We start from the raw sequence: 15362 nt of genomic DNA, 5'->3' as shown, positions 1-15362 counted from the left end.
CGCAGTTCCTCCGCTGGCTCTCCCGGCCTTTGCCGTGTGGGCCGCCAATATTGTTCCCACAGCCGGGCCTGGGTACCCCCAGGAGTCCTTCTCCGTGTCGGCCCCAAAACCTCGAACCCGCTGCCGCTTATTCTTATTTGTCGATGTAGGATCGTTGTTGAAAGATTTATTCGTCCTTTGTTGCTCTCAGAAATGCAGTCAATACTCTGGTCGAAAATGAAAACTCTTGAGTCCTACTTTGCTCTATAAAATGAAGTGTCATTTTCAAATTCTTGAGAAACTCTGTAATGAAAATTTTCTTACAGTCAAGATTCCAGGTTTCATTGGAAGTGAAACAGTACTTTTATCAAGCATGTGTTTCAAATGTTAAATGACAGGAAGTAACAAAATAAATACTGTGTACCCACCTGCCCAGAATTAACAGACATCAATATTTTGTTTTTGCTTGTTGTTTTAAAATTTGTTTAAAATAATTATAATACTACAGGTTTTTTTTTTTTTTTTTTTTTAAAGATGGCCGGTAAGAGGATCTTAACCCCAGCACCACGCTCTCCCAAGTGAGCGAACCGGCCATCCCTATATAGGGATCCGAACCCATGGCCTTGGTGTTATCAGCACCACACTCTCCCAAATGAGCCACAGGCCGGCCCTATACTACAAGTGTTAAAGTTACAGTTCAGTTTATTTTGTTGCATTCCTTAGTGCCATTTCATTCTCTCTTCCTGGAAGCAACCATTATACCTCCTCAAAACAACTATTTTTATTGATCTGTAGTGTATCCTCCTGGACCACATTTTATATTTTTACTTCATATTTGTAAACTAAAAGAGTATTACTTTGTGTTTTGAAATTTACATAAATACTTTCTTAGTGTACATGCCATTTCTTAAATTGTTTTTAACAACATAGAATGTAACTATTCTACAGTATAGGATACCTCATTTTATTGTGCTTGTCTTTATTGCGCTTCACAGATATAGCGTTTTTTTTACAAATTGAATGTTTGTGGTAACCCTGCATCAAGCAAGTCTATTGGCACCATCTTTTCAACAGTGTGTGTTCACTTCATGTCTCCATGTCACATTTTGGTAATTCTCATTATGTTTCAAACTCATTATTATATCTGTTATGATCTGTGATCGGTGATCTTTAATGTTACTATTGTAATTGTTTTGGGACACTGCAAACCGGACACATGTAAGAATGGCAAACTTAATTGATAAATGTGTGTGTCCTGACAGCTCCACCAACCAACCATTCCTCTATCTCTCTCCCTCTCCTTGGGTCTCCCTGTTTCCTGAGACACAGCAATATTGAAATTAGGACAATTAATAACCCTACAGCGGCTTCTAAGTGTTCAAGTGAAAGGAAGAGTCTCATGTTTCTCACTTTAAATCAAAAGCTAGAAATGATTAAGCTTAGTGAGGAAGTCATGTCAAAAGCCAAGACAGGCCAAAAACTAGGCCTCTTGTGCCAAACAGTTAGCCAAATTGTGAATGCAAAGGAGAAGTTTTTTTTCCTTTTTGTCTTTTTTCGTGACTGGCAACGGGATCGCAACCCTTGGTGTCGCGCCCGCACCACGCTCAACCAGTGAGCGGACCAGTCTCTATATGGGATCCGAACCCTCGGCGGGAGCACCGCTGCACTCTCAAGCGCCGCACTCTACCGAGTGTGCCACCGGGCCGGCCCAAAGGAGAAGTTTTGAACGAAATTAAAAGTGCTAAAAAAAAAAAAAAAAAAGAAAGGGCCGGCCTGGTGGCGCACTGGACAGTGCACTGCTTGGGAGCGCGGCAGAGCTCCCGCCGAGGCTTCGCATCCCATGTGGAGACCGGTTCCCGCTCACTGGCTGAGCGTGGTGTGGGCGCAACACCGAGGGTTGTGATCCCGTTGCCAGTCCCGGTCCGGTACGGGCGCAACACTGAGGGTTGCGATCCGTTGCCGGACACGAAAAAAGACAAAAAGGAAAAAAAAAAAAAAGTGCTGCTCAAGTAAACACATGAATGGTAAGAAAGTGAAACAGCCATATTTCTAGGAAGAAAGTTTTGGTGGTCTAGATAGAAGATCAAACCTGCCGCTACATTCTTTTAAGCCAAAGCCTAACCCAGAGCAAAGCTCTAACTCTCTTCAGTTCTGTGAAGGCTGAGAGAGGTGATGAAGCTGCAAAAGAAAAGTTTGAAGCTAGCAGAAGATGGTTCATGAGTTTAAGGAAAGAAGCTGTCTGTGTAACATCAAAGTGCAAGATGAGGCAGCGAGTGCTAAGATCATGACCAAGGTGGCTACCCTAAACAACAGATTTTCTACTTTCCTTGACTTGAAGTCTGTTTTATCTGGATATAAGTATATCTGTGCCTGCTCTTTTTTGGTTTCCATTTGTGTGAAAAATCTTTTTCCATCTCTTAACTTTCAGTCAGTGTGTGTCTTTATGGGTGAAATGAGTTTGTTGTAGGTAGCATATTGTTGGTTCTTGTTTTATAATCCATTCAGCTACTCTCTTTCAATTGGGGAATTTAATCCATTTACATTTAGAGGTATTATTGATATATAGGACTTGTTACTGCCATTTCGTTCCTTTTTTTCTAGTTGTTTTGTACATCCTTTTTCTGGTCTTACTGTCTTCCTTTGCTGTTAAGTGATTTCTCTAGTAGTACTTTTTGATTTCTCATTATTTATTTTTAGTATATCTATTATAGGTGTTTGCATTGTGATTACCATGAGGCTTACAGAATAGCATGTTATAACACATTATACAAGTTACTTACATTATATAAATTATATTAACTGTATATTACATTATAAAAATTACAACAAATTACTTTAAACTAATAACAACTCAACTTTGACTGCTAAGAAAAAAAAAGTTGATTCTATGCTTTGACATTATTCCCCTCCCTACTTTTTGATGTTTTGTTGTTTCAAGTTACATCTTTTAACATTGCCTATCTCTTATATGACTGTTGAGTTTGTTATTATCTTTTGGGTTTTGTCCTTTAGTCTTCATAGTAAGGAAATAAGTGGTTTATTCATCACCCTTACAACATTGGAGTATTCTGAGACTGTCTATGTACTTACTTACTAGTGAGTTTTGTACCTTCAGATATTTTCTTGTTTCATTTTAGTGTCGTCTTTTTTCAGCTTGCAGAATTCCCTTTAGCATTTCTTGTAAGGCAGGTCTAGTGTTGATGAATTCTCTTAGCTTTTGTTTCTCTGGGAAAGACTATTTCTTATTCATATTTTAAGGTTAGTTTTGTTGGATACAGAAATCTTGGTTGACAGTCTTTTTCCTTCAGCAGTTGAATATATCATCCCACTCTCTGCTGGCCTGTTTCTACTGAGAAAGCTGCTGAGAGCAATATTGGGGTTCCATTGAGTGTTCTATGTTTCTTTTCATTTTGTCTTTGGTTTTTGATAATTTGATTATGATGTGCCTTGGGGTGTTCCTCTTTGCATTGAATTTGATTGGTGAACTCTGAGCTTCCTGTACCTGGATGCTGTTATCTTTCTCTATATTTAGGAAAGTTTTAGCCATTATTTCCTTAAATATGCTTTCTGGGTCTCTTCCTTTTTTGTCTCTTTTGAGTATGACAGTTAGGTGGAGTTTATTATGCTTGACCGTGTTCCATAATTGCTGTATTTCTGTTTCACTTTTTCTTATTATTTTTATCTTTTTGATCCTCTGATTGGGTAATTTCATATGTTCTTTCTTTGAGCTTGCTGATTCTTTCCTCTGTTTGGTCAAGTCTGCTGTTGGAGCTTTCTATCAAGTTTTTCAGTTCAGATAATCTTTATTTCTATTTAAAAAAAATTTTTAATTCTATTCCTTTGTCAAGTTTCTCATTCTGCTCCTGGATTGTTTTCCAAATATCATATAATTTTCTCTCTGTATTTTCTTGTGACTCCTTGAACATCTTCAAGGGGCTTATTCTGAATTCTCTGTCAGACATTTCTGAGTCCATTTCTGGTGCCTTGTTTCCTTGGGTGGTGTCATATTTCTCTGTTCTTTTTCAATCTTTGTGTGTTTACATTGATGCCTGCATATTTGAGGAGATGTCTATATCTTCCAGGGTTTTTTTTTTGTGTGTGTGTGTGTGGCTGGCTGGTACAGGGATTTAAATCTTTGACCTTGGCGTTGCAAGGTGGTACTCTTAACTGACTGAGCTAATTGACCAGCCCTCTTCCAGGTTTTATAGGTGTTCTTTGAGGGTGGTTCTTTAGTACTTAGTATGAGAACTTTGTCTCTGGTTTGTGGTTTTCTTTCATTCTGTGGTGAATTAGTAGCAACCACCACCACTTAAACACTGTACTAGAACTAATTTACTGTCCTGCTGTTAATTCACAGGTTGAGGAAGATTTACTGCAGGGAATGGACTTGAATGCTGTCCCTGAGCTAAATTGCTGCCTTGCTATTGTTTTTCAGTCCGAAAAAAAATTTTGTGTGGAGTGGATTTTAATTTCTTCTGGGTCATGTGGAGATTCCATAAGAACAACTTGGCTGTGTGGAAAATCTGTCCCGGGACTGTTGCCCACAAATCATGCCCCCAGTAGTCTTGTCAAGCTGATCAGTTTTCACTCTGTGGTGCCTGTGTTGATCAGGAAGCAGATCAGCTACCAATATCGTGCCTCAGTGCAGATAGTGGAACAGCCTCCCCCTCCCCACTTCCCTTGGGGCAGGTCCCATACGAGTCCCCCAGGAATACTTACAGATCTCGGGGCAAATCAGACACCCACCTCTTACTCTCTCATCTCACCTCTGAGACAGCAAGTCCAATGATGGTCTCCATGTATCGTGCTATTCTGGCCTTGAAGGTGGGGTATGGGATGTTCTGAAGTGATTCTTTCCTCCCTCCAGTCCTGGCCCCTCCCTCTTATGCTGGTGCAGGGGAACCTTGTGAGTAGCTATGCTAATGGGATGTTCTAAAGTGATATTTTTTGCCAGTGGTCACAGCACTTTTCTCCCCTACAGGCTCCAATTAGCTTCACGCAGAAAGTGCTGCGGTGGTTTTGCTGTCTCCATGGAGCTGCTCTGTGCACTGTGCCAAGCTGGCCTGGGGAGTAGTTGGGGTGGGCATTTTGATTGGACTGATCCTTCCTCCCACCCATGGTGGCTTTCTGTGACTTCATGGACTCATTGGGTCTCTCTTCTTCTTCCCCTGTGTTCTCGTGATTTCAGGATGGTAGTTTTGTCTTTTAATTGGTGCAAGTTGGTTTCTTTTGCCAGGGAGAGCAACACCTGGGATCATTTAGTCCACCATCTTGGTGATATCACTTCTGCTAAACTACGGACTTCAGTGGAAAAGAAAAAATTCTACTGGAAGAAGATGCCATCTGAAACTTTCATAACTAGAAATAAATCAATGCCTGGCTTCAAAGGACAGGATGACTTTCTATTAGGGGCAGGTAGCTGGTGACTTTAAGTTGAAGTCAGTGCTCATTTACCATACGAAAATCCTAGGGCCCTTAAAATTATGCTAAATCTCCTTTGCCTGTGCTCTATAAATGAAACAACATAGCGTGGATGAAAGCACATCTGTTTACAGTGTAGTTTATTGAACACTTTAAGCCTGCTGTTGAGACTCACTATTCAGAAAAAAAAGATTCCTTTCAAAAGTCACCCAAGAGTTCTGATAGAGATGTACAAGTCAATTAATGTTGTTTTTATGCTTGCTAACAGAGCATCCCTTCTGCATCCCATGGATAAAGGAGTAACTTCAACTTTTGAGTCTTACTGTTTAAGAAGTACATTTTGTAAGGTGATAGCTGCCATAGACAGTGATTCCTCTGATGGATCTGGGAGAAGTACATTGAAAACCTTCTGGAAAGGATTTACCATTCTAGATAACATTAAGAACATTCACGATTCATGGGAGTAGGTCACAATGTTAACATTAACAGGAGTTTGGATGAAATTGATTCCAACCCTCGTGGATGACTTTGAGAGGTTCAAGACTTCAGTGTAGGAAGTAACTGCAGATGTGGTGGAAATAGCAATAGGACTAGAATTAGAAGTGGAGCCTGAAGATGTGACTGAATTTCTGCAATTTTATGATAAAACTTGAATGAATGAGTTGCTGCTTCTTATGGATGAGCAAAGAAAGTGGTTTCTTGAGATGGAATCTATTTCTGGTGAAAATGCTGTGAACATTGTTGAAAAGATAACAAAGGATTTAGAACATTATGTAAACTCAGTTGAAGTGGTGGCAGGGTTTGAGAGGATTGACTCCAGTTTTGAAAGAAGTTGTACTGTGGATAAAATGCTGTTGCATGCTACAAAGAAATCTTTCATGAAAGGAAGAGCCAATCGGTGTGGCAATCTTCATTCTTGTCTTATTTTAAGAAATTGCCACAGCCACCCCAGCCTTCAGCAGCCACCACCCTGATCGGTTGGCAGCCATCAACATCGAGGCATGACTCTCCACCAGCAAAAAGACTACGATTCACTGAAGGCTCATATGATCATTAGCATTTTTTAGCAATAAAGTATTTTTTTATAAAGGTGTGTATATTGTTTGTTTAGACATAATGTTGCACACTTAATAGACTACAGTATAGTATAAACAATTTTTATATGCACTGGGAAACCAAAAAATTCATTTGACTTGCTTTATTGTGATAATTGCTTTATTTTGGTGGTTTGGAACTGAATCCACAATCTCTCCAAGGTATGCCTGTATCCAATGTTATGAATATACCCTGCATTACTTATCTATTCTACATTAATGGATGTTTTAGATTATTTCTAATTTTTACCAATATAGCTAGTTGAACCCTTGTGTGTTCCCCCTTAGTGCCCATGTACAAAAGTTTCTCTAGAAATATATGTGGAATGGGATAGATCATAGGGTTTATACATCTGCAATTTGTTTCCAAATTCTACCCTAGAGTGTAAGACTTTCTTTTTCTACACATCTGTTGGCTTGGCTACTCTTGGACTTCTGATCTTCCACATGAATTTTAGAATTGTTTTGTCTGATTTTATAAAATATCCTATTGAGATTTTGATTAGAATGAGAATGATTAACTTGGGGTGAATTGACATCTTTGATATTAAGTCTTCCTGTCCCTGAATGTGGCATATCTCTTCATTAATTCATGTAGATTAAAAAAAAAAAAAATTTATAGAGTTGTAATTTACATATCCAAAAATTCATAATTCATGTATACAATTAAATGATTTTTACTAAAGTAACCAAGTTGTGCAACCATCACCATACATCAATTTTAGAACATTTTCTTCATGTTGACTTTCATGTCCTTTTATAATGTCTTGTAATTTTCTCCATAAAAATCTTGCTTTCTAAATTTTCTTTTTAAAGACTAACTCTTAGGTATGTTGTGGTTTTCGTTACTTCATTTAATGGTTATTTTCTTACTACATTTTCTTTTTTTTTTTTTTTTTTCCTTTTTTGTCTTTTTTCATGACCGGCAACGGATCGCAACCCTCAGTGTTGCACCCGCACCAGACCAGGACCGGCCACGGGATCACAACCCTCGGCGTTGCTCCCGCACCTCGCTCAGCCAGTGAGCGGCCGGTCCGCATGTGGGATCCAAACCCTCGGCGGGAGTGCCGCCGCGCTCCCAAGTGGCGCACTGCAGCAGTGCGCCACCAGGCCGGCCCTTCTTACTACATTTTCTAATCAAATATTTCTGGCATGTAGAAATGCTTTTGATTTTAATATCTTTTTATACTTAGCAATCCTGCTGAAATTTATTGTTAATTCTAATGGTATTTCCGTAGGTTCTTTTGGCTTTTCTACATAGGCAGTTCCATCATCTGCACATAACTTTTTTTTTCATCTCTTTCCAGTCTTTATTTATGACTTTTCTTGTTATATTTTGGCTAGGATCTCTGTTATAGTGTTGAATGATTGTAGTATTCTCATTGTTCCTGATGTCAATGGGAAGAAAGCTTTTAAAATTTCAGTTAGGTATAAATCTCTTTGTAGAAATTTTTTGCCATGTTACAGACATTATGTGTATTCCAAAGTTGTTAAGGGTGGTTTGTTTGTTCAGATTTGATGGTGGTGGTGGTGATCTTGTGCTTGAACATCTACTTTATCAGACTTTTTCTTTCCTCTCCTGGGCAGGGGGCAAGCTTCCTTACTCAGTTCCCAAATCAGTAGGTGGAGTTTTGCTTGTCCTGTTTTACAAATGGAACAGCTTCTCCTAACTTGAGGCTTTGTGCAGGTAGTTGATTACATAAGATACGTGGCCCAGATCTTATCCCCAACTTGCAACACATACACACACCCCCTCACACGCTCACTCATAATTTTTGGCTTTAGCTTCTACTCAGCTATTGACTTTGAGTTTTTTCTTTGTTTCTGGCACCTGGGGATTTCTGTTGTTTGGCTTTGAACTGGGATATACATTTAGCATTTATTTATTTTTTCTAGAATTTTATGTCTTTGAAGTATTAGTAGGGAAAGGCGACTGTTTCCCATTTTACCTCAGTAAGTCAAATTGAATGGACATCTATCAGTTCTTTAAATCCTAAAAGTATTCAAACATTCTATGTACCAGCACTGTCCAATAGGACATTTTTTGCTGTGATGAAAATATTCTATATTTTGTGCTGTCCAATATGAGTGCCACTAGCCACATGTAGTTAGTGAGCACTTGAAATGTGGCTAGTGTGACCAAGAATTGAATTTTAAATTTATTTAATTGTAATTAATTTTAATTTAAATGGCTATATATGGCTAGTGGCTGCCATACTATTGCAGTTTTATACTAAATAAAAAGAGATTGGAGAAAACCTCAAGTAGTTTGCAAAGAGCTTGGTCCAGTGTTAACATACAGAGAAAAAACCTTCAAGGTATAATTTCTATACATTATAATAATATTATAGTCAGTAAGGAATTTGACAGAGTCTGGCTTCATGTACTGCATCAGTTAGCCTGTAATATTTTATATCTGAATTGTATGTATCTGTAGCTGGCATGGGGGTGGCGTGTGTATTTATATATCTCCATGCCAATCAGTAAATTTCTTCCCATGGTTTCTAGGGAAATGCAAGTCAAAATTGAGGGCAGCGGAAGTCCTTGTGAATGTGAAATTGGAGTTGTGTTTTGCTGGCTTATTGGCTAACTGGGAATACTTACAGAATTGTTGAATGGATCAAAACTCTGCAGTTTTATATTGGCCCTTAGTAAGGAGGTAATATTGGCAGCAAGCTGTAATAGACGCTCAGTGATTTACTTTTATGTTATATTTTAGGCAACTTCTCCTCTCTGAGGAAAAACAAAAGGGAAAGGAAAACAGTAAATGTTTGTATGATTAACAGAATTTTTGAGCTGGAAGGAACATCTGAGGCCATATATTGTCTCATCATTTTATAGATAAGGGAACTTAACTGTATATCATATATGATACACACATATCTGATATGCATATATGAGGTGACCTCAAAAGTTTGTGGAAAAATAGAATTGGTAGATGAAAGAAAGTGAGCCAAGATGCCGGGTACCGTTCAAGCTTTATTAAAGGAAAAGAATCTACTGGGCTGTGCTCAAAGTGTGGAACAGCCCAGGGCTGCCCTGAAAATGGGGACAGCACCAGGTGTGGGGGTGGTAGAGCTTATATAGTGCACCAAGGGCTGGCTGATACCATCAAGTAGGGTCATTATGCTAATGTGGATCAGGGTGGAGAACTGTGTCCTTGTGGAAGCAAAAGGGGTTTCTGTTTAAGTCAGGAGGCTTCTCCTAAAGGGAAGGGGGGAAGGGAGGGGTGGGGGTGGGTGGTGCCATTTTGTACTTGGGCTTATCTAAAGTGGTCCTGGTTATGTTGCAGATCTGTTAGAAGATAATATGAATCTTTCTGTGAACTTTTTGAAGTACCCTAGTGTGCATGTGTGTATATATATGTATGTATAAATAATATATATTACTCATATATTTATATCATTTAATGCCCAGTTGAATAGCCAATTAATAAAGCTGAGACTGGAATCTGAGTCTTCTAATTCTCAGTCTGTTTTCTTTCCTATATCCTGTTCTTCTCTATATGTAACCAGATACTTCTTTAGATGCATAGAAAACAAATATGTTCTTTAAAATACAACTTTGTCCATAAACATAGGTGGCTTATAAGGTAGATGTTTATTATTTTCTCAATATCTGAGTTTACAAGGCTTTCATCTGTTTCAGATGGATGGTTGAATTGTTAAATAATCAGGATAGCGTATGGATTGATATCTAAAAAATAACAGATTTTAAAAATGTCCTTTTTCATATTTCTTGTAAAAATTTCCTGGGGAAAATACTTAAACTTCATATAACATGTGATTTTTGAAAAAACTATATTTATCTTAACATTGCAACTAAAATTACTAAAATAACAGCTCTATTTCTTTTAGGGTCTTGCCAGAAACCGTATGTTGCACTTATTCATGGAATTACAATGGGTGGGGTAAGTAGAGTTTTTACTCTCATCATTTATTTGAATGAGTTGAATTAAAAACAAGTTAATAATTATGAAACAGAAGTGAGGTGATGAATGTAATACGATAGAACTCATTGAAACAAAATCTATGGATTTTGTATTCTGGCAGATTTGGGATATAATATTTGTACTTTTAGATATTTGAGATATAATATTTGCACTTTTAGATATCTCAATGCAAAAGTTGTATGTTCTTAATTATGTTATATGCTATTTTAAATTTTTGATTAGCAAGATTTTTTAGGCAATGGGAACATTGCATTTTATATATATAATATATTATATATATATGTAGAGCTCTTTTTCCACTTACAAATAAACTGCTTTGAACAGCTTCAGAAGAGAAACTAGAATGTTGAATTTTTTTCTTCGACTGTTAATAGTGAGAATGTGGCTGCCTAAATTGTACATATTGCACAAAATTTCACCTTAGTGGAAGTGTTTGAATTCTTTATGAAGTTCTCTGAAACTGCATTTCTATCAGTTGACAAATATTTGTTTTGCCTCTGTGCTATTACAAAGAAGTCCAATATGTAACTGGTGTTGAATAACTTGATATACAGTTGGGGAAAACATGAAATAATTATAGAGCAAGAGGTAAGTTGTATGGCATTGACTATAACAAAGACAAGCCTGTAAAGAAGTGAGGGGTCAGAATGGATCTTCATGGTAGGACAAGGGCTGGATGGAGAAGATGGTGAATTAAACTAAGCCTGGAAAGATAGTGTAGGGGAGAAAAAGTAATATTTTTTCCACACCCGTCACAAAGATCATGGCTGACGTAACAAAAGACAGATTAACAAGAGAGAAGCATAGCAAATCTGTTTTATCATTGTTTTACATGACATGGGAACCTTTAGAAATGAAGACCCAAAGAACTAGGGAAAACCATGTATTTTTATGCTTAGGTTGGATGAAGAGTGGGCAGTCACATAAAAGTATGACTGGACAAAAAGGTAATAAACTGGTAATAAACTGGAGGGAACTTCACAAGCCATGTTGGTTCAGATTCTTCTTGGCCTCTCTCTGTAGCTTTCCTTACCTCCAGGTATAGGGCAGGACACCTTGTCACATGAGGTCTAATAGCATACTTTCAGAAGGGGTAAGTCAGAGAATTCCTTTATGGCCAGCTCTTCCACAGAAAGGTGGGAGAAAATCAGAGAGTGAGGTCCAAGGGGACATATTTTGTAGTAGTGTGTTCTGAGCCCCAACAATAGGTAGGACTTAGGTAGGTAGGTAGTAGGAGGCCAAAGGGTGGAATTTTTAAAATTCTACCTGTTCATTGTTTCAGAGATTTAATTATTTGGAATATAAGAAGTCTCCCTATTGTTCTAGTAGAACCACCCTTTTATTTTTTTTTAATTAATTATTTATTTATTTATTTTCCTTTTTGTCTTTTTTCGTGACTGGCAACGGATCGCAACCCTCAGTGTCGCGCCCGTACCGGACTGGGACCGGCAATGGGATCGCAACCCTCGGCGTTGAGCCCGCACATCGCTCAGCCAGTGAGCGGCCGGTCTTTTTTTTGTCTTTTGTCTTTTTCCGTGTCCGGCAACGGATCGCAACCCTCAGTGTTGCCCCCGTACCGGACCGGGGACCGGCAACGGGATCGCAACCCTCGGCGTTGCTCCCCCGCCTCGCTCAACCAGTGAGCGGGAACCGGTCTGTATGTGGGATCCGAACCCTCGGGCGGGAGCGCTGCTGCGCTTCCCAAGCGGCGCACTTATCCAGTGCGCCACCGGGCCGGCCCAAGCGGCCGGTCTGTATGTGGGATCCGAACCCTCGGGCGGGAGCGCTGCTGCGCTTCCCAAGCGGCGCACTTATCCAGTGCGCCACCGGGCCGGCCCAAGCGGCCGGTCTGTATGTGGGATCCGAACCCTCGGGCGGGAGCGCTGCTGCGCTTCCCAAGCGGCGCACTTATCCAGTGCGCCACCGGGCCGGCCCAAGCGGCCGGTCTGTATGTGGGATCCGAACCCTCGGGCGGGAGCGCTGCTGCGCTTCCCAAGCGGCGCACTTATCCAGTGCGCCACCGGGCCGGCCCAAGCGGCCGGTCTGTATGTGGGATCCGAACCCTCGGCGGGAGCGCCGCTACGCTCCCAAGCAGCGCACTGTAGCAGTGCGCCACCGGGCCGGCCCGAACCACCCTTTTAAATGAAGCCTCTTGGGCACTGAGAATTGCTTAGGTCTTGCACATCATTTTAGGAAGGAATTTCACTAGCAGCTGGGTGATTAGAGGGCGGGATCAAGGTCAGGCTATACCTTACTGCTTGTTGGCAGATACTGAGCTTGGGTTGGTTGTGCTTTTTTTGTCAAGGAAATGTTAATGTGGGGGAAGTAAAAGCTCTGTGAAAAAAAATATAGCAGAACAAGGGGAAGGGAAACAATCTGAATTGTTGAGGGAAGAGCTGCCCTGTGAATGTGAAAGGAACCAGGAAAAAATAAAAACAGAAACAATGGGCATACCCAATAGCATGTTAAAAAAAAAAAAAAGCCACACCCCAGTAAAAGGAAAGAAAACTCATAATGAGACAGCAAGCTCAGATGAAAGGATTGAAAAGGGGAATAGGTAACATAAGGAAGGATGACTGGGAACTAAAAGTAGCAGAACTGACATTCCATTTTGAAGTCAATAGATTGGAAAGTTGAATGTAATATTACAGGTAGTGAAGTTGTATCTGTGGAGAACAAATGTGACAAGCTGTCATAAAGCATTAAAAAGAAAAAAGCTAAAAATAACAATAAGAACGAATATTTTTGAGGTAATGACTATGAGAGAAAGGTATTGGGAACCCAACAAGGGAGTGATAAATACTCCATAAAAAGTAAATCAAACACTTGGAACAGAATTGATGGCTAGATATAATTAAAGAAGCCTTTCTTTTATTTTAAGTAAAAACAAAAACTCCCAACCTGATGTATGCATAATTAAAGGAAATATAACATTTCAGATAAGATAGTGGAAAGAGAGACCCACACCTAGATAAAAGCTCAGGAAAAATTTTTTTAAATTACAAACCTTAAGGAAAAAAGCAACTGCCAATGTTTAGGCCAAGGAATTAGAGTGAAGGGGTAATTAGTGAATACAGGTTATGTACAAAGGAACATAAATCTTGCTTTAGACTTCTCTGTTAAAGTGCCAGAAGTCAGTGGGTTGAGGAAGTCATGAAGTAGTTAACCCAAGAGTTTTCCACCCAACTAAGTTGTCATTTAGTATAAATGTAAAACAAAAACATTCTCAGAAATGAATGGGCTTGGAAGATATACTGCTAACTTATCATTGTTGGAAATATTCCAGTAAATATTTGGTGTAGTTCATCAAGAGATCACTCAAAATTAGTAACTCAAGAATAGTTTCGATGTGAAAGGATTGGTGAACTGCCCTTTGGTGCTGACAGTGGGCAGAATTTTTATCTTTTTATAGAAGCCTGAGAAGAATCGTTGCTCTAGCACACCACATCTGAATGCATTGGCCATGCCTTTTGGCCACCATGACATGTATGGGTTATATAGTGTTTGCATATATTCCTACATATGTAATAGCCAAAAATATTGGATTTATATCTAAAGAAAAGAATGCAGTAAACAGGCCAAGATTATGTTGTCTTGAGAGAAGTAAGCGTGATGCTGCTGCTTCCTACTGGTGTCTTTTTTCTGTATTTACTTTAAAGTGCATAACAACTTTCAAAATGAAGATATACTTTATATCAGCCTTTATTAACCAGAATTCCACCAGAGAATTAAGTCTTAGTGCCCTGAGCAATGGTTTTCAAGGTGTTATCCCTGCAATAGCAGCTTTAGCAGAGCTTGGGAACTTGTTAAAAAATATACATTTTTGGGTCCCACCCCAGAGTCAAACTCTAGGAGTATGGCCCAGCAGTTTGAACAAGCCCTCCAAGTGATTTTGAGTCATTTTAAGTTTGAGAACCATTACCCTAAAGCATCCATTGTATATAATGAATTCTTTCCTAGTTCTGTATTGTGCTTCTAGAATGGTGTACATCACATCACATGGTGTAGTCACATCATTTGTGGTTCAGATGAGGAACTCCTGAATGAGAAAGTTTGTTTTATATTACATTTGGTCAGCCCTCCTGAAAAATAACTTTTATACTATCAGTTCTGCCCACTCACATTCATCCTTAAATAGGGAAGTTCTACCCTCTTTTTTGACAGTCATAAATGCTACCTCTAGTAGATGTAACTTCTTCCTCCATTGAGTCAGTGCATTCACTGTGTACTCTAAATTTGGCATTTGTACTTCATTGTTACTTTGTAATATGTCTTTTCTCCCCAAGTATATTAGATGGTTTGTAAGGACAAGGACTATCATGCTTTTTAAAAAATTTTCACTTTTTCATAACAACTAGGAATGCACTGTGTGTGTGTGTGTTTGGGTAAAATTGTTTGTTAAAACAGTTCTATTCTAAATAATAATAAACATCTTGTGTAGCTTTTAAAAGTGTGAAATTAACATATTGGAAGTGGACTGGCCTTTTTTTCTGTAGTGGGATTTTGTATATATCTTGGTTTTAAAGGCTAACTTTTCATGTCTCATTTACAGACTTCTTAATCCAAGACTCTTCACGAACTCTAGCTTTTAAAAATGTAATCCTCTGTAGATCATTGGCTCTCAGCCTTGCCTGTACTTAGGATCACTTGGGAGTCTTTTAAAAATCCCAGTGCCCAGGCTTTTCTCACCTCCCATAACTATTAAATCGGACATTGGAGTGAGACCTAGGCATTTTTAAAGCTCCTTGGTGATACCAGTGTGAAGGTAAGGTAAAGAACTGCAGATCTGTGGTTTCTTAACTAGCATGTGGTTCAGTGTCACCTTTGGACCTTTATCTAAATTCCCCCCAATTCTGAATCACTTGGTGGGCTTGTTAAAACATAGATTCCTCCCCTCTCTCACATTTAGTTGGTCT

At 39.1% G+C, this 15362-nt stretch overlaps 1 protein-coding gene across 1 annotated transcript in view; it reads left to right on the top strand.

Annotated features, from left to right (window-relative positions):
• HIBCH (3-hydroxyisobutyryl-CoA hydrolase) overlaps window positions 1-15362 on the top strand; it is a gene marked incomplete at its 5' end in the record, with an annotated part of 71279 nt that overhangs the window by 11129 nt on the left and 44788 nt on the right. The window contains one exon of the mRNA XM_008580893.1: window positions 10352-10404. Within this exon, the coding sequence (XP_008579115.1) occupies window positions 10352-10404 (53 nt within the window). The remainder of the gene's footprint in view (window positions 1-10351; window positions 10405-15362) is intronic.

The sequence above is a fragment of the Galeopterus variegatus genome, unplaced genomic scaffold (genome assembly GCF_000696425.1).
Source record: "Galeopterus variegatus unplaced genomic scaffold, G_variegatus-3.0.2 Scaffold2193, whole genome shotgun sequence".
Taxonomy (NCBI): Eukaryota; Metazoa; Chordata; class Mammalia; order Dermoptera; family Cynocephalidae; genus Galeopterus; species Galeopterus variegatus.
The sequence above is the reverse complement of the archived record's forward strand: the minus strand, read 5'-3'. Positions and strand labels throughout refer to the sequence as shown.